Source organism: Tyto alba, unplaced genomic scaffold, assembly GCF_018691265.1.
Source record: "Tyto alba isolate M040663 unplaced genomic scaffold, T.alba_DEE_v4.0 Super-Scaffold_22, whole genome shotgun sequence".
Classification (NCBI taxonomy): Eukaryota; Metazoa; Chordata; class Aves; order Strigiformes; family Tytonidae; genus Tyto; species Tyto alba.
In genome coordinates, this window is record NW_024881296.1 from 5,773,320 (window position 1) to 5,792,193 (window position 18,874).

Genomic DNA, 18,874 nt, shown 5'->3' on the forward strand with positions numbered 1-18,874 from the left:
CGCTAGCGTAGCGTCGTGACGCAGGAGGGGGCGGGGTCCAGCAGTAACGGAGGTAATGGCAGCGGGCCGGCATGGCGGGGTGGCGGATTCCGGGAATGAGATGGGGGTGGGAATGACAAGACAACGGGGGGTCGCGGCCGCCCTCGCTGCCCGGGGGAGCGCGGTAGCTGCGGGTTCGGCTCGACTCGGTTCGGCTCGACTCGGTTCGGCTCGACTCGGTTCGGCTCGACTCGGTTCGGCTCGTCTCAGTTCGGTTCTGTTCGGTTCGGCTCGGCTCGGCTCGGCTCGGCTCTGCCACCCGGGGACAGCCGGGGCTCGGTCACGGACTGTTCCTGAAAATGGCCGCCACCCGCTCCTGGTCTGCCCCGCTCTGCGGGGCGACTGCGGTAGTGCGCGCTTGCGATAGCCTCCCGTCTCTGGCGGCGGAATGTGGGGGGCCTCAAAATAACGTGAAGGACCGAATTACCTGTTTAATGAGCATTTTTTTTAAAATTTTTAATAGCTAAGATACTCCTTATAGGAAGTGTTATACTTGTTCTGTGTTGTTACCCGTATGAATACGTAGTCTCTCCTCAAATCCCTGAACTCAGCAAGTCTGTACTGTGAGGGTCAATTCCACTACCTAATTAAGATGCAAAAATGGTTTTAACGTTAATGAAATCTTTTTCCGTTTGTTGTGATACTTCATTTTCAAACGAACTCTTGTCAGTCTTTTGTTTGATTAATGAGGAAGCATGGCTATTTCCTAAATCAGAAGCATTTCACTCTTTGTTATCATGAGCAGTTCTATCTTTGCAAATTATTTAAGTTAAATGTGTGCTTTTGAATCAATCCATCCTTCCCTTTAGACTAATGTTCAGATAACACTTATGCTTAGATTGTTCTACCGTTACTACTAGTTCATACAGAATTTATGTACGTTACCTCCTCCCCCACCCCAGTGATTTGCTGGTCATAAGGACTGAAGCTCTTGGTTTTACTTGAAGTAGCACCAGTTTCCCTGTAAACTCAGAGATTAGACAGAACAGTTATTTATAAACTGGGATCTTTTGCTTCAATCTATCTTGGCATCAGTTCAGTAGATATAACCATTCAGAAATATACCATCCTGGCATTATGCAACTAGAGCAATTCCTCCTCTCAGTTTCCACAAGGTGGTTCTGCTCAGAGCGTTCCTTTCATCATATACATAGATAGAAGTTGCATGACAAACCTTAACAACTTGTTTCAGATGCTGCATTACTATCTGTATATCTGTGCTTATGGGTTTACTTCAGTATTATTTTTGTTTGTTCTCATGTACTTTCTTAATGCAGGGACTTTTTGTGTGTGTGTTCTAGATGGCCTTGCCACATTCGGTCACTACTTGTCTTTCTCCACCTGTGCATTATGTGATTTGCAGACTTGGATTTGAGAAGAAAGACAGCTATGATATTAATACTATTTTATCTGAAAATGGTGAAGTATGTTGGCAAGCTGTTACAGAGCATGTGTGCTACCTTGAATCAGGTTGGTGTTTACCTGCTGTAGTAGTGATATATTTAAGACTGATGCAGAATCTCAGTACAGTTCATAGCAATCATAGTTTAGTTATAACATTTTATTACAGTACAGCGTTAGCTTTGCTGCAGATTAGAGTACATACAGTTGATATCTGCAAGGAGCTTTAAATTTTTTCATCCACGTTTGGTATTTGGTTATTGTTGGCTCATGTAATCTGTGCTACTTCAGTAGCTGCTCCTTTGCTTCCTCATTCATCTTGGTTTTCACCTTCATGTGCCTGTACATAAAGGGTTCAATTTGTTCCTCTTCTGCCTCATAATTTCTTTATTCTGTGTTGTTTATATCCCTTTTTCAGTAAATTTAAAACATTCTAGGGCCATCAGTATTCCTACTGTTGCTTCTGGTTTTGATTTCCCCAACTTTAGCTGGTACAGAAGTACTGTTTGGTTTCCCTTCTGTATGTAGAACAGTTTATAGCTGTTTTTTAACCAAAACAAAGTATGCCCTGATGAACTTGTTGAATTTTAAATTGCTAAATTGCATCATGCAAGCTCTGTCATTAATTTCCAGAGATGGCAAAAAGATGGTACATGTTTCTGCCTCAAGCAGTATATTTCAGTACATGAGAAGAATTTATTCTCCTATAAAAATGTCCCACCAAAGAGGAGCAGTGATCCCGCTCTGTAAGGTACTTCTGCCTTCTTTAAAAGGTGTAAGTGGTACAGGTTGACTGATCCTTCTGAACCTGCACCATCTTTCAACTTGGTTATGTGGAATTTTTGTACTCTAGCAGGTAGTAGGTTCTTCCCATTTCAACAAAACCAAAGCATAATAATCCTATTTATTTCCATATTTTCTTGCATTAAGGTTGTGTTAGGTTTTGGGTTTGGCTTTTGGTTTGGTTTGGTTTTTTGTTTGTTTTTTTTTTTTTTTTTTAACTTGGAGAAGGTACTTGATAGTATCTGGGTTCACACTGCACTTTTAATTTCTATATCATATCTGTGTGGTCTTTTGGTCAGTAAACTGTTGTATATTAGGTGTGCTAAAAAGTCTGAATAAAATTCTCTGTGCCAAATACGTACACAAGCTGTAGCAGGTTTTACTCTTTGTGAGTTTTAAAATATTGGATCTTCAGGAAGTTTGGGCCTCTAATCACCTTTTGTTTTTCAATTTAAGATCAAAGTGTGGATTATATCAAAAGCATACGATCATTAGGACCTGTATGTGAATCTGTTAATTTGCACTTCAAATCTCTGACCAAGGAGCAATTTGTAATTCAGTACGCATTATGGTTCCGCTGGACAAACTGCACAGAGGTATGGAAATGTCTGTTGACAATTTGTATTTTGGCACATTAACCTTCTGTGGAAATTTAATGTAAGAACACACAAGAGATATCAATGAACCAAAATACTTAGAATTTGTAACTAATTGTCCCTCTCTGATACATAGTTGCTTCTAGTATTCCTGACTTTGTAAGTAGATTTTATATAAGTTATCACAAAGAGAACATGAGGTGCTTTGGGCCTGTTCTAACCTAAATTGGTAGGATTTTGGTTTTCTATTACTGTGTGCTTAATACCAAATTTTACTGTGTAAAGTTATTGTTGATAATTTTTATAGATGCAAGGCACTAGATGCATTGCAACTAAAAATACAGGAGGTGGTCTAGGGCAATTACTTTAGAGACATCTGGAAAGATGCATGCTTTTCTTTCTACATTTGCATAGCAACTATCACAGAGGAATATTTAGGTTTCTGTGCTTCTGACAATTTTATTTTTCCTTCTGAATATTTAACACAACATTCTTCCTCTTCCCCATCATACAGTTATTTCTTGAAGTATTTGATGTTCTACAATATACACAAAATACAGAAGTTGCTCTTGGCTTAATGAAACTAACATCGTGCTTGGAGCGAGCCTTGGGTGATGTAAGTGCCGGCATGAGGAGTCTATTGCAGATTTGGTTTTATAAGATGGGAATGAGCTCCTGGATTTAATTGAATATTGAAAAAGTGAGATTACCCTGTACTGTAGTAGTACACTAGTAGCCCAGCTTCATTTTGAGTTGGATAGATGTTCTTTTCTGGATCCGGTTGTGCTAATGGGAACATATTGTGGGGTTCCTTCACCTGTGCTGGTAGAGTTGCTTGTGTGAGTGCTGTTACTAACCAGTTTCATTAAAAAAGACCAAAGTTTGCTTAATCAGTGTACATATAGTAGGCCATTGTTACTCTGATTTATTTAATTGAAACATGGAGCAGCATACCTTCCACAGAAGTTCTGATGATGTAGCTTCTGTGAGGAGAGGCAGGAGCACACTGCTAGATAACTTATTTCCTCAGAGCTCTGTTTGCAGAGTCTACATCTGTTTAAATGCTTTCACACAAGTCTTGTGCCACAAAAGCATCTAGAAGTCAGATAACAACTTAAATTCTTGACCTAACTGATCAGCTGGATAGATTTAGGATCCATCTTGTTCTCCTGAATGTTTGTCTTGTTAACACATTCCTTCTTTCATTTACCCTGTAGTAGTTAGTAAAAGTATGCACTCTTGTTAAGCTTAAAGAGTAATACTGCAGGAGTTCCATGACCAGCATGAGGCGAGGATATGAGATATGACTTAGACTTAGGAATTCTGACTGCTATTAGGAAACTTGTATTGTGAATCTTTATTGATGGAACGTGAATTAAGCTATAGTTCAACGTTTGGTGGTGGCACTGCTAAAGTTTGTTCAATCACTCTTCACAGTCATCTGCTTTGTTTGCTGGTATGTTATGTGAATGCAAATATTTTAAGGCCTAGTAGCAAACTAGATTGCTGAATTGATCCAGGTACCTTTTGACCTTTTTCCCCTACCCCCGTTTTTGTTTTTCATCTGCATCGATGCCTTGATCTGCTTCACTGCCTGACCACAGAAACAGATGTCACCACTACTTATGGGTGTGCAGGTTAGGGAGGAGGGAGCAATGGCTGTTTTCAGAGGCTTTGCTGCTGGAGTGTATTGCTCACACATAAGATAAAATAGCTGGTTGTTTAATCTATATGAGGAGCTTTGGAGAAGGAAATGCTAGAGAAGGACAATGGGCTAATTCACACCTAGAGAAACCCAGTTTGCCAAAACATGGGGAGTGGTAAATTCTGAAGTAATGAAAAATTACTAAAGATTACGAAAAACTGTCAGGGAGGATACAAAGAATGGAAGGCTTCATAGTGGTTGAAACTAAAGATGCTGAGGTTGCCCAGCTAGCATAAAATCTAGTTTAAGGAACAGCCAGAATCAGAAGATCAGTCACAAGTCTCCTTCTTTAACAATTACAGACTCAGAGATTTCTAGGGTAAGAATGAGGTATGGTGTCCTGGATTCCCTTAATTATGTATTCTTATTGTGCTTTACTTTTTTGTTTTGTTTTTACCTTTTTTTTTTTTTGGGGGGGGGCGGGGTGGGGGAAAGAGGAGCAGTAAGTGTGCAGACACTGTGAAAAGCCTAACTATGGAACATTAAGTAGGATATCCACTCTTTCCTGATATGTTTGTAAATTTTGTCATGAAATTACAGAATTTAAACCCTTTTTAATGATTTGGTTGATAATGTTTGATTAGTGTTTTTACAATAATGAAAATGGTTACTGGGTGAAATAGTCAAGTTGTATGTTTGAAATAAAAGTATACTGAATTACTTACGTTATCTGTTTTGCTTTTTTTAATAGGTATATTTACTGATTGGTAAAGATTGCCCTTTCCTTCTAAGAGACTTGCTTGCTTCTAAGCAGCTTGCAGTTGTCTTTGGACAACCTGTAGTAAGTGCATAATTTTGAAATGAGTAATAAAAACTGAGCTGGTTTTCTTCTTGACAAATGGCAGGTTTACAATCATAGCCTTTGCTTGCACTGAAGAAGAGTTTGCAAATTCTGTAGTATATTAGAAAAACTTTAATTTTATACATGTTACAGTCTGGGGGATATATGGCAAAAATAGTGAATATTGTAAATGGAAATATATTTAAAGGCGAGCTCATAAGTTCTTATTTGATTTTCTACATAAAAAACCTACATGTGTAAAATTCCACATATCCATCAAGGGGGTGAGCAAGCTGCAGAGTTGCCCGCCTCTTTCTGAATTGCAACACTTGAAAATACACATACTGCGCTGGCTGTTTCTGATAAACTGTGTTCCCCTTCACCACCACTGTAGTAAGATGCTTTATAATGTTTACCACACCAGAATTTTTCAAAATAGAGGAAACTAATTTATTCCCCATGTCAAAAAAACCCAAAACAAAACAAAAAAAAACAAACAAACAAACAAACAAAAAAACAATAAAAAGAAAATTCTGATGGCATTTATACTCTTGTATAAACAGAATAGGTGGTCTTTCTCATACAGTTTTACAAATGTAAATTCTTTGTTAGGACAAAATATTGGATGTGAACTGTAGAAGCTTATATTGTTAGTCAGCCTAGTAGTGTTATAAGGATTATTTATTGAATTTTGATGGCATGTGGAATAGTTCAATTCTTACAGTTACAAAATTAAAAAAATTAAAATTTCCCTTTTGTGGGATAGTGATCTGTGAATACAGCTTTGAATACAGATTCTGTGTTTGAAATTAATTTGTATTAAATTATGGTGAATTTATACTACAAGAAGTAAGAGCTAAACTTGATCTCATTTGTTTTTCTGTCATAACTGTTTGGAATGTCTAATGATGAGTTTTGTTCTTCACATATTATATTATATTATATAGCATGTATAAATAAGCTGAAAGATTTCCTTTCAGAGAATACTGGGAATTGCACACAATGAGTTACTGTTACTGTGACAAGCTATGGCCAGTCATCTTGATGGTAGACATTGCAGTTTCTCAATAACTTCTGAAACTTTCTGTCAGGGAAAGATTCAATGTAATAAATAATAGATTTTTTCATGCAGTAATCACTTTGTTTATTAATTAGATGAATGTACTGAGGGTATTCATTGGATCTCCATATGGTCTGAATCTTCGTAATGTTTTGTGGCATGGGTTTGCATCCCCACAAGAAATTCCTGCAAAGTAAGTTACCAAAAAGAATCTCATTTTCTTACCAGTCAGACTTGAGAGCGCTTGAGAAGCTGTTAGTAAAACTACTCTTACTGAAAAAAATTTAAAAATTTAAAAAGAAAAAAAAGGTCCAAAGGCCTCTGGCAATATCCTGACCATTTTCCTCTGCTGCTGCTGCTTCTTTTGGAAAGGGATTTCCATAGAATACTTCCGCCACTATAAAGCTGGTCAGTTTTAGGACCAGTGGGTTTTTTAATAGCAAGAAAAGTAAGAAAGCTTAAGGTCTTTTTTTTTTTGAAACCTGGTTCCTTGTCTGTCAGGGCAGTCAGGAGTAACTCATAACAAAAGGCAGAGGAATGGGGTAAGAGGATGGGAATCAGCAGCCAATAGAATACACTGATGCTTGTTTCCTAATTCTGCATTGTTCTTCATGCTTGTGAATGTAATTAATTAAGTGCCCCTACTTAAAAGAGATGGGGAGCATAGGTTTTAGATGTTCTTTACAAGAGCAAAAAGCCCTTTGTCCTCAACCCACAGATGTTGATTCTTTGCAAAATATTTAGTTGTGTAAGTGTTTCTAATCTATTATGATATTCTCCCTAGATATTGTGCTATGCCTGCTTTTTTTAACTGCAATTGGGTCAGTTGTTACAGACATATCTTCTGCAAACTAAATGCATCTTAGTACATCGACCTTATGTGATCTTCCTTAACTTAGAGGAGCTTGATGTATTTCCAGGCAAGTATTTGACCATTAGCAAGTTTTATTATGCTATATTTGATATTGTTTCATTGTCCAAAATTGCTGTTGAAAATAATGCATTTTCCACAGTTCTGGGATTCATCTTAAGTAAGCTACAAGTATACACTGTCATTAGATGAATCAATCATGCTTGTAGGGCAACTTTTTAATATGTAGGCAGTTCCACTGGCTATTGAATCAAAAAATACTGCATTCTAATATAATTGTAACACATTGAAATGTGTAATGTTACTGCTTCTGAAAGACTTCAATTGTATGTTTCAGTTTTTTGATGATGAGAGTTCATTTCATGTGACAGTTATCTAGTTTGCCTTTACAAGATCTAATTCTTTCCAGAATCAGTGAGTTCCAGCTGCAAGTGTCCCAGCAGGAGTGCCCTACATCTTACAGGGAAGGTAGTGTTGAAACACAGTAAAGAATGGTGACACATCTTCAGTACACTGGTGCTTTTCTCAGGGAAGGATCTGAAGTGTCAGATAAAAATCTTCGCATCTCCCTGGCTGTAGACCTTATTTGGTTTATTCCTACTATTTTTGAAGCAAAAACAGCATATGCAGAATCTTGGTGTCAGTGGTGGTCATAGTCAGTTTGTGCTACATAATCAGTTTACCAGTGGAACTTCTGTTCATGGAACTGAGACAGGGCTTTTAGGAAAAAAGTGAAACTGATAGCGTTCCAATCATCATGTAGTACAAATCCTGTAGCTGTTGATTTGCTTCATAAAACACCTACTGCAATTAAGTTGCGCTTGCCATTTTAAGCTTTCTCTTGATATTTATAATGTAAATTCATAAGTGTGAGTTTCATTATTGACATATGACGTGTTAATTTATTATACTAAATAATGACTTTTTAACTAGTCTTACTCTGTAATTTTATATTATCACTAAAAATGCAATCTTACAAGTTCAATTTCTGAATTTATATATGACTACCATTGTACTTGCGTAATTAAAATAATTTGGATAACTTAAATCTCCCTTTACAAATGCTGAAATAATCTTATATTTTCAGTGAAACATTAAGAATTCAGGAAACGATAGATTGTATTTAGTGTATAAATTTTTTTTTGCTAACTTGCAGATCTTAATCATGAAACACTTTCTGTAGCTGAAGAGCTAGTAAAACTGTCCAGTTTTGTATTAAAAACAATGTTGCCATTTTGGATGGCTGCTTTAACAGCTTTCAAGCAAAGCAGGTAACCACTGATTTTTTTTTTTTTTTAATTATTTTTTAAAATGGAATGTAAAAATAATCTATGCTTATAGAATAATAGCAGCATTTATAGATTACATATATATAGATTATTTAGCTTTTTGCTTAGCAACATACACTTATGTATTGTTATGGTGGTCTCTCAGTAAGTTTGTGGACTTACTACTTTATTTAGTGCCAACCAGGATTATAAACTATTTGAAACCTAAAAGAACTATTGCAGATGTAGCCAAAAAGGAGAGTTTTACAAAGCAAGTGGAAACAAATTTTCAGCTATTAACATTTTGAGTTAAAAAAAAAAAATTGTTTTCCTCTCCCATGCTTCACCTTTTGTAAGTTATTGTCAGCTCTGAGCTGGTTGAATTCCGTGGTCAGCTTCTGTTGGGCACAGGTAGTCATTTATTGTTTGTTTACAAAGTGCATTACAAAGGAATTTTGATCTGGGTTGTTTAGCCTGAAAGTGTAACTCTGAGATGGCTGTAATTTCCATTTGGATTATATTTACAAGGAGGGAAAACTCCTTTGCATACGTCTGTTATTTTTTCCAGGTATGCTGACTCTGTGATTCTCTTACTTCCTCAGCTGGAAGTTGGACTTAGATTGCTCTTCACTACAACTAATAAATGTCCAAATCGATTGCTAACAGCTGAGGTAAAATTTCTGTCTAGAGTCATTATGATTTAGTGCTAACAATATTTGCAGAGTAGTAATTCTAGAAGCATAGTGTCTAAACATTTACCAATTTTCACTCAAAGTTTCTTGATCAATTGTGAAACAATGTTTATAAATTTCCAGTAGAGTTTCATGAATGCCTCTTATTTTTTTGTAAAGATGTCTGCCAGTAAAAGAGGTCTGAAAAAGTTCTTGAACATTAGTGTTCAGAAACAGTAGTTTAGGTTGGAAAGTAGATCATGTTATATTTATTTTTAAAAACTTGACACAAAATTCAAAAGTCTCTTTTTTTTTTTTTAAGGGTTTGGGGTTTTTTTGCTATTCATGCACCTCTGGTATCTCATGTAAATGAATAAATAGTTTGGTATACATATACAATTAATTGTTTTCATCTGACAATCAAATAATACTGTCTTTTGTTCCAGCCTTCTGCTCTCTACACCACTTTCGATGAGGTACTTGTGATCTTTTTTTTTTAAAATATATCAATGTCATAATTTAAGCACATGAATGTTTTCCACTACTAGAGATCAGAAAGCACTTTCCTGTGTTGGATAAGACATTATTTATAATTTTTTTCCAAATAGCTGATGGACAGTGAACATTTAAAATTTGGAATCCGTCAAAAAATGTCAGACTTTAATTTCTTCAAAGTGTTTCTATCTTGAAATTCTTCATCTCATGGAAATAAACATTCTGTCCTTTTTCCTAGATTCAGTTGTTCAAAATAAATACAAATAAACATTATAAGCAGATATCCTCAATTTTACAACTCTCTTGAATTATCTGGTCTGTCAGTAATAATTAGGCACCTTGATTCTTGAGTGGCAGAAATAATTGCTTAAAGTTAGAGAAACAATTACTTTAGTTGGTGTTTTTTCTTTGATGGTGTGACTTTCGATAATAAGTTTCTAATCAAATTACTTTTTTCTAGATTCTAGCAAAGCATTTGGATAATGAAGAAGTCAATCAGCTTCCTGCAGTTCTTGAGGAACCTACAATGGCAAGTTATTTGAAAGTTTTGTGTTTTTTTCCTTGTTGTGTTTTTTTGTTTTGTTTGTTTCTAAATTTAATTATATATTTATGATCATGCCTAATACTCATTTATTTCACATAGCTTATCTCCAGCAGTTTAGAACCAGAAGCTTGTTACCCTTTTTCATTGTGAAGGATACAAAGTAGTACCTGACAAGCTATATTGGATTAGCATATAAGACTATCTTTCTGAAATATAGAATCCTCAGAGATATTGATCTTTAGACTTCTGAAGATCAGCTGAGTGGAGCAGAAGAAAAACTGAAGCTTCATACAGGGAGAATTAAAACTTATTTCTGATTGCTTCTGGGATGCATCTTATTCTACCTGGTAGATGGCACAAAACATAGATGCAAACCTACCAGAGTACATCCTGCATCTACCACCCAAACAGATAGTGAAGGTGAAAACTAGGGGTGTTGTATTTAGAGGCCCTTTGAGGCTGTAGGGCACACCTGAGTTTATTGTCCTGTTGCCAGAGGCAATGGGGCTGTGGAGGACTTGGGAGACAAAAATGAAGGAATTCTGCTGTTATCTCTCACAAAACAGCATGTATGTTAGTTTTGAATCTCCTCAGAAGCTACCAAGATGGATAAGTTGCCCGTTTTTCTTGCTATGAACATAATTTGCTTTTTTTTTTCTGAGCATCTAAATGCCCCTTTTGTATATAGACATGATCACATACTTATCTTTCAGAGGTATTCTATACACAGAATATATTCTATTATATGTGAATACAGATTGCTTCTATTCTATGTGAGTACACATAGAATAGAATTCTATATGCTTGGTGTATGTTTCCACAGGAATTTCTTTGGGATTTCTTGAACCACCAGGAGGGTCCACGTTTAAGAGATCGTTTAAGCCATGGAGAGATCAATCTAGAAGCATTTCCCAGAGAAGTAGCTAATCAGATAGTTGCATTTGCAATTACTCTTCTCTGCAGATTCTCAGATGTGGACATGCTTGCTTTTAAGGTAAGGATCAATATTACCCTCAGAAGATTTTTTTCAGTTATTTTGGATGCCTAATCTGATTTTAGACAGTCTTATGACTGAATCGTTCTTGACAGCAGCTTTTTGTGGAAATGAAGTATTCCTCCAAGTAAAAAATCGTGAAAGTATGTTTTTTTCTAGATTTGTAGTGAAATAAGTGAAATTAATTTTATTTGTCAAATTTTGTTGATACCTAGCGTTGGTATCTGTTGAATTATCTGAAAGGTATGTAAAACAACTGTAGCTCAGCCACTGAGTGATGTAATATTTGAGATTTTCTTTCTCTAAGACACTGTAAATAATGGTGGCTCGCTGATGGAAGTGTGATTTGTATCCACACTTTATACTGTAAATTTGTGAACACTTTTTGTCCATCAGTACATGTTTATGAACATTAGCAATTATTATACTTGCTCCCCTCAATTTCCTGTTGATATTTGGGATTACTTCTTCCAATATCATAGAGCAACCTGTGAGATAAATCTTCCATTAATTAGTTGTACCTCTTTTTAGTTTTTTCAAGATATATTGCATGCTGCTTCATTAAGAGAATACTTGGTTCTTTTCTGTTAGCTGCTGTCAGGTTTCATAGTTAAAATGTGTCAAAGAAATTAAGCTTTAAACACTCACTGTGCTGATTACTGCTTTCAGCCCTCAGACGTTTGGAAGTCTTTATTGACTTCAGTACTATAGGTGGCTTGCATAAAATTAAGTCTAGGTCTGCATATGATTAGGACAGTTTAAAGAAACTGTTTTGTATCATCTATGATTTTGTAAATCAGGAACACATGATTATAAAACTGCTGATGAACTGTGCAAGTTGCTACCGTTCTCGATTTCATCCAGTTTCCCGACTCAAGAAACAGGTAGGTACTTCCAACTGTGAAAGCATTTCAGTCATTAAAGTTGTGAAACCTTAAATTGGTCTGTTATCTTCATGCTTTGATCGTCCTAAAAACTTACAATCTTACATATTTTTTAAATAGGCTTTTTAGTTTTATCTTTCAGAATTTACTGGAATTTACAGTTTCTAAAATGGGATGTAATTAAGCATGCTTCTGTGATGCAATTAGTGCTGTGTTTCTGCTCCAGATCACGGAATTACTTTATTGTTACATTGTGTTTGGTGTTCTGTAGTTTTCTTAATCTCCTTGTACTTTCTTATGTCAAGAACACTGGCCATATCTAGGAATCTTGGATTAGGCTATAACTGAGGTTTTTATTGAAAGCCATATGGCTAAGATTCAGTCACTGTAGGAAAATCTGCTTTCAAGTTGTGGTAGTGTTCAGCTGATCAGTTTATGAATTCCTGAACTGCTTGAAGATGTTCCTCTTGACTTGAGATTGCAGTAGACATACTTAGTACTTTTCATTTTCAACAGCATTCAAACCATATGTTAGAAAATTCATGTTAGTTAATTTTTTATATTTAAAAAAAATGGAAGAAAGAATAGTAAATTAGCTTATTCAGATGTTGTTTTAGCATGAAAGTGTACATCAAGTCTTTTTGCCCTAACATAAACCTTAACAACTGATGTCAGCTTACACATTATGACTACTGAACAAGTAACTTACTACCTGTTGCAGTTTTTTCTAAAATAGCTGCTAGGAAGAGTAAAATATGTTGTTCTGTCTGTTAAAGGCTACGCTTTACATAACATTTTTCATGGTTAATTTCTGAGGTGCTGGAATGCATGAAGAGCATTCACTTATGGCCTGAATTGCCAATAGTGCCTGAGGAACACGTTCAAATGATTAAAGGGTATGTATATGCTGTTAAAAAAATATAGTTCTCAAAATACTTAAGAATGGGATTTGAAATGGTGAAATGTCTCTTCAAATACTTTACTAGGAAGATGATAGATACCAGAGGGGTTGTACATTTGTTCTTTTTAGCTTATTCTGTGCTATACACATCAGTTACAGATACTATAAAAGCTATAAACAGTACACTAACTTGAAGGAAATGAGAAGACATCTGAAACCTACAATGGTGTTGGTGACTCCATATTCTATTTCTAAAGAGATGCTGAAGGGTCTGTTAGGAAGTTAAACTAGAGCTTGAGTCCATTACAGTTAAAAAAAAAAAAAAAAAAAAAAGGTGGCTCACCACATGTAAAACAGAATAATTGCTTATTCTGAAAAGAGCTTGGTGACGAAATCAGTGGAAGACATAAGATATTACTTAGAAAAACAAGGTAACATTCTCTTGTTATTTGAAAAGGAGGAAGTCATTATTAATATCACTTGAGGAAATTGTGCTTGTTTAGAGCTGAGAGGTGAAAATGCAATGCATCTAGCATATACTCAATGTACTCAATGTTATGTGGGATCTTGATGAACGGAGGATTAAGAGGGGTTCAGAAGTCTGTTGAGACTGAGAAAAGGTTGGGTTTAGTTGGAGGAAGAAAATCACAAGGTAAAGAACCGTAGTGTCAGAGAGTGAGAGCAGACATTGAATACACTGCTATCCAAAAAATCTGCATCTCAATCTATGCCATTTGAGAAATAATAGGTGCTACACAGTTTTACCATCTCAAATCTTATTTTTTTTCTTTTGTTTTTAAGGTTGGAAGGAAATGCTGGAGCTAGTACTTTAATTTTTATGATATCTGAACTTATATCTCAGTTGCAGCAATATATGCCCCAGAATTGCTATAGATCAGATGATCTAATCAATAGTGTCCTAACAGAGAGGTGAGTTTGATGTTCTCCCAGTTCCTGCCGTCAGCTTCTATGTGCAGCCCAGCACAAGAACTCGCAAACCTAAGTTACTCATTTCCCTGTTTTTAGAACAATACTTGAAATGTTTAATGAACTTTTCTAATGATGCTGTTTGTTCAATCTAAAAATCTTAAGGATGTAGCTGAACATCATCTTCAAAATGAAGATGGGACATTATTATGGAGATTTTACTTGGAAATTAGCATTAAAAAAATAACCATTTTTCTTTCAGACTGGGGAAGCAAAATGTTTTAAGTATTTATGTACTGATTAGATTAAGTTGATTTTAATCTGTTTTGTGTGCTAAAACTGCCTCAGAAATTTATTTTAATGTGCTTGGTGTCACAACTGTTCATAGCATTTAAAATAGTAATATGCTGCTACATAATTCTATTTTGGAATCTTGATGCTAAAGCATGTAAGAATAGAAGATACGTTGTTGTGCTTGTCAGACTTGGAGGTATGTTAGTTCCAATTATACCTGACTTGGAATAATGATCAAAATAATTTTGCTTTTAATCGGCACTCTTATAGCAGTTTCAAGAGTCCCATGACTGAATGAACACATTGGAACAAAACTCTTCTAATCAAACACATGAGGCATGGTCAAGGTAGTACAAAGAGGATTTTACCTGATGCTTTACTTATGTAGGCTGTGTGCCTTCTGTTTCCTACCTACCTATCTGCACTTTTCTATTTATGAGAAAGAAGCCTAATTACTAAAATGTTAAAGCATTTTTAGTTTTCTGCCTTTATCACTTTTAGTCATTAATGTTTTGCCAACTCAGAGATAATTTGAGCATAAGGGAGATTAGGAAACATTTTTATAAGAACAGAGTGTTTAAAGTGATGTGTGACACATTAGGTTAACAGATTAGAATATGCCAGGGAGTACAGTGATAGGATGGAGGGTAACGGTTTTCAACTGAAAGAGGGTAGATTTACATTATATGTAAGGAAGAAATTCTTCACTGTGAGGGTAGTGAGGCGCTGGAACAGGTTGCCCAGAGAGGTGGTAGATGCCCCCCCCTGGAAGGGTTCAAGGCCAGGCTGGACGGGGCTTTGAGCAACCTGGGCTGGTGGAAGGTGTCCCTGCCTGTGGCAGCAGGTTAGAACTGGATGATCTTTAATGTCCCTTCCAACCTAAAACATTCTGTGGTTCTATGACAGTAGAAAGCTATTTGGGTGCTTTAACAAATCATTATCTGGTGTGGTGTTGATTAAAACAACGGCCTCACCACCTGCATTTTACAAAATGTTAAGTCTGTCTGTTGTTCTGCCCGGAAGAGAGACCACACACTAATGGGAGTTCTAATTGATACCATTTGTTTGAGTGAGTTTTATTATGGTGGATGTTAATTCATTGTGAATTGAACTATGGTGGGAAGACTTCAACCACAGCCCTGCTGTGATTTGATGTGTTCAGTGTATCATTTCAGCCAGGCAGTTTTGTTTATTGTGGTTTTATTTCTTTGATCTCAAATGAGAAACACATTCATCACCAGCAGTTTTGCATTTAAATTCAATAAAATGATAGAGAACACAATCACTACCCCTACTACATAGATCCTTGCTTTTCTTCAGTTATGAGGTAAGGGTAGTCTGTTTCCAGGTTTTCTGAGTTAAAACATTATGAATCAAACCACACCAAATATGAAATGTATCTCATGTTAAATCCAGATGTCAAAAGGTTGAAATTAACAGTTCCTTCCTGTCTTGCAGATTCTTAATTGAACTTTGTGATACACGTATTTGCACACTTTATTCACCGCGACCTGTTCTGGAAATGGTGGTGGTACTCCGTAAAATAAGCACACAGTGCCATCAAGTGTCTGAGCAAGTTATTGCCAGCACCGAGTTGAGATATGAACAGTGGATGAACAAGACTCTACGTTCTCGCCAGAGGCATAACTATCTACGAATGTTGAACAGGTTGGCTGATGGCTTTTCTTTACTTTGTGGTTAGGCTTATGAGAAAGTGGCTATATGCTGTTGTTACCAGCTTTCAGTGTTTTGTCTTAGAAGTTTAAAGTTAACAGTGTGGATGTGTTCTTGTCAACCATTTCAGAGTTATCAACCCAGATTTCTATTGTGTAGTAATATTGAAATAACAAGAAAATTTCAAATTGGTGAGTAATGTAACGGCTATTTTTAGCATTGCTAGATTAATTCACTGTAAATTATAAGCTTTCAAATAAAAGTATAATTTAAACGTTAGATTGCATTTTTTAGTTGGTAGCTTTTTCTATATAAGCATATAAATACCATTCCAGTTTTATCTGAATGCACTAGGTTAAACTGATTTCAAGACTCTATCTACTTTAATTCTGTTGCTTTTTATCATTATACTGAGTCAGCATCTTTATAGGTAGAAGAGAGATTGTTTAGTATTCTATTATTTTTGTTCCTATTCAGAAGTGCTTTCCAGGGATTTATGAAAAAACCTAGGAAAACTGTAAATATTGTATTCTTGGCCAGGTTATGTTCCCAAAAATGTTAACCATATTATTTGAGAAACATAGCTTAAACTGATAGCTGACAATACATATTTGCAATTCAGTTGAATGGTACTTTACTACTCTATGAAGTAATGGGTGCTGGTGAGGTTTCCTTTGGAATCTTAACTATATCTGTTTCTCTTTTTTCCTCTTTTTGGGGTTTCATAAATGATGGACTTCATTTATAGCTTAGATATTTGCTCAGCTCTTTGCTGAAGGACTTTTCATGGTCTTCCTCCCCCAGCCCTCAATATGCAATATCCAGCTATTTAGAATGGATGCAGATGTTTGAAGAATTGGTTTCTATTAATGATTCCTATTTAAATTTGGTTTACTTTGTTTATTTTAAAATATTTTTTCTTATTTCTAGCATTAAATTTTTGTCTCCAGTGTTGCGGCTCATCTTGATGTTGATTACTCTGGAACTAGTCAATGTTCATTTGGTTTGTAAGAAGAATCCTTTTGATTATCAGCAGTATCTAAAGTGAGTAGATAAGATTTATTTGATGAAAATAGGAAGTTGTACACATTCCTTTTTGATCTGTAATATAAATCCTGTAGAGAAAAAAATAAAAAGGAACAGCATGACTTTTAGTACGTTGTCATCCTTCTTTCTATCATTTTAATCATAATTATATCTCAGACAACGTTCATTCAAGAACTAAAATAACTTAGTTGAAAATGTATTGTCCAGTAATTCACAATTTTAGTTTTGATTAGACTCTTCCTTAGTATAAATAAAGAATGATCACACACTCAAGAAATATTAACATGTTGGTAATTTTACTCCTTGTATGTCACTTAGCAGCTGGCTAGATATCATAGGCATTGTGAAACATTTGACTGAGGAAGAAGAGAAAGCCATTTGGGGAAAATTCTATCACATTTTATCACCGTATTCTGTCTATGGCAGTGCTTTAATTGCAGTTCTTAAAATCATCGCTTCTTACTATGAAAATGACAGAGTGGTTCTCTTCCAAAAGTAGACGAAACCTTAATGCATTGATCATCCTGAGAGAGATTTGAAAATTTAGAGACATTAGCAGCTGTACATCAAGCATTGAGATATTTTTCGTTAATTCTTTTTTTCTATTTAAATCCTTTATTGAGTTTTTCTTCTTTGGTTTTATTTCTTTCAGGTTTTTGAAGTCAATCTTGCAGTATACTGAGAACTTGGTGACATACACAAGCCCTGAGAAAAACAAGTGGGATGAAACCATGGAGCTTACAAACAAGGCTTTGATAAAAATAAGGAAAATCGGTGACAGAAAGCTAATGTTAATGCAGCTAGCTACATAAATTAAATGGGTTTAAGATTATTTGGACATTGCTATATCTTAAGAGTTCTGGAGTCTTCAAATTTGCCAAATCTAATACAAAGACAAACTTCATCAGTCATTGTCAAATTTTACATGAAAAATTTAGTCTTTTTATTAGAAAATGGCTTTGAGACTAGAGTCGAATGATTAAGCTTCCAAAGAATGGACTGGTTACCAAACCCAGTGAAAAAGATTTATTGTGAGCTAAATGTTGAGGATGCAAGTTCTACTTTAAGTGTATTATGTGTTTTGTAGCTTAATTTTTTTTTTTTTTTTTTTTTTTTTTTTTTTTTTTAGTTTTCTATTATGCTGAAAATACCAAAGAAAAGATTGTGAATAAAAGCTTTGGAAAATTTTAAATCCAAAAAGTCATTTTTTACTTTAAAATATACTGGAAATAATGTCAGGCACTGTAATCAACAGGTTAAGAAGAATAAAGGTTGTCCACTGTGGTTCTTTGTTATTAGTTCAAAACAGCCAGGTCTTGCACTGAGGTAGAGCTGGTAACAGAGTAACCAGTTGTTTGTATACCAGGATTTAAAGGAGGCAGTGTGAAATAACTTTTGCACAGTACCTGCTTCTTTTGTTTAATTTCACCTGCTCATTCCCAGTACGTACCTAGTTAGTTAGTGAGTTAATTTCATGCAGATTAAATATGAACACTCAGGTGCACACGCTTACAGACACACATGTATTGTGGTTCAAAAAGTTATTCTCTTGTTACACACAACATTAATTTGAATAATTTATTTTTTCAAAACAAGTTCTCCTCCTTTCCCTTCCCCAAAAAGTAGAATTTCAAAGGAATGCATTAGTTGAAGAACAGATTCACAAAAGACTGCAAATCTCTATCCATTTGCTTTTTCCTATGGAGAGTAAAACCAGAGGGTAATGTCTGGAGAATGTTAGGCTCTACAAAGGATTAGAGATTCAAATTACATTTTAAAAAGATTCTTTGCAATGTTTCTTGACTGGAAATCACAGTGAGAGCGCAACTAGTTTGGTTTATTCAGTGTGGAGGATGGATATAAACTAAGATCATATTGCTTCCTTTATGCTACTCTTGCAACATAGTGTGTGTGTTTGAAATTTAACTATGTTGCTTTT

At 35.4% G+C, this 18,874-nt stretch overlaps 2 protein-coding genes across 3 annotated transcripts in view; one reads left to right on the top strand and one right to left on the bottom strand.

Moving 5' to 3' along the window:
• Positions 1-18,874, bottom strand: part of LOC122153706 (dynein light chain Tctex-type protein 2-like) — a 41,795-nt gene that overhangs the window by 6,121 nt on the left and 16,800 nt on the right. The gene's annotated exons all lie outside the window — the stretch shown is intronic.
• Positions 26-18,219, top strand: LOC104361311 (endoplasmic reticulum membrane-associated RNA degradation protein). The gene is given in 19 exon segments (XM_032985191.2): positions 26-52; positions 1,341-1,509; positions 2,680-2,819; positions 3,334-3,435; positions 5,216-5,305; positions 6,461-6,558; positions 7,150-7,178; positions 7,181-7,285; positions 8,393-8,507; positions 9,073-9,175; positions 9,622-9,651; positions 10,131-10,199; positions 11,038-11,208; positions 12,009-12,092; positions 12,909-12,988; positions 13,795-13,923; positions 15,673-15,882; positions 16,819-16,932; positions 17,588-18,219. Coding segments are annotated over 18 exon segments (1,998 nt in total). The 5' UTR covers positions 26-52; the 3' UTR covers positions 17,748-18,219.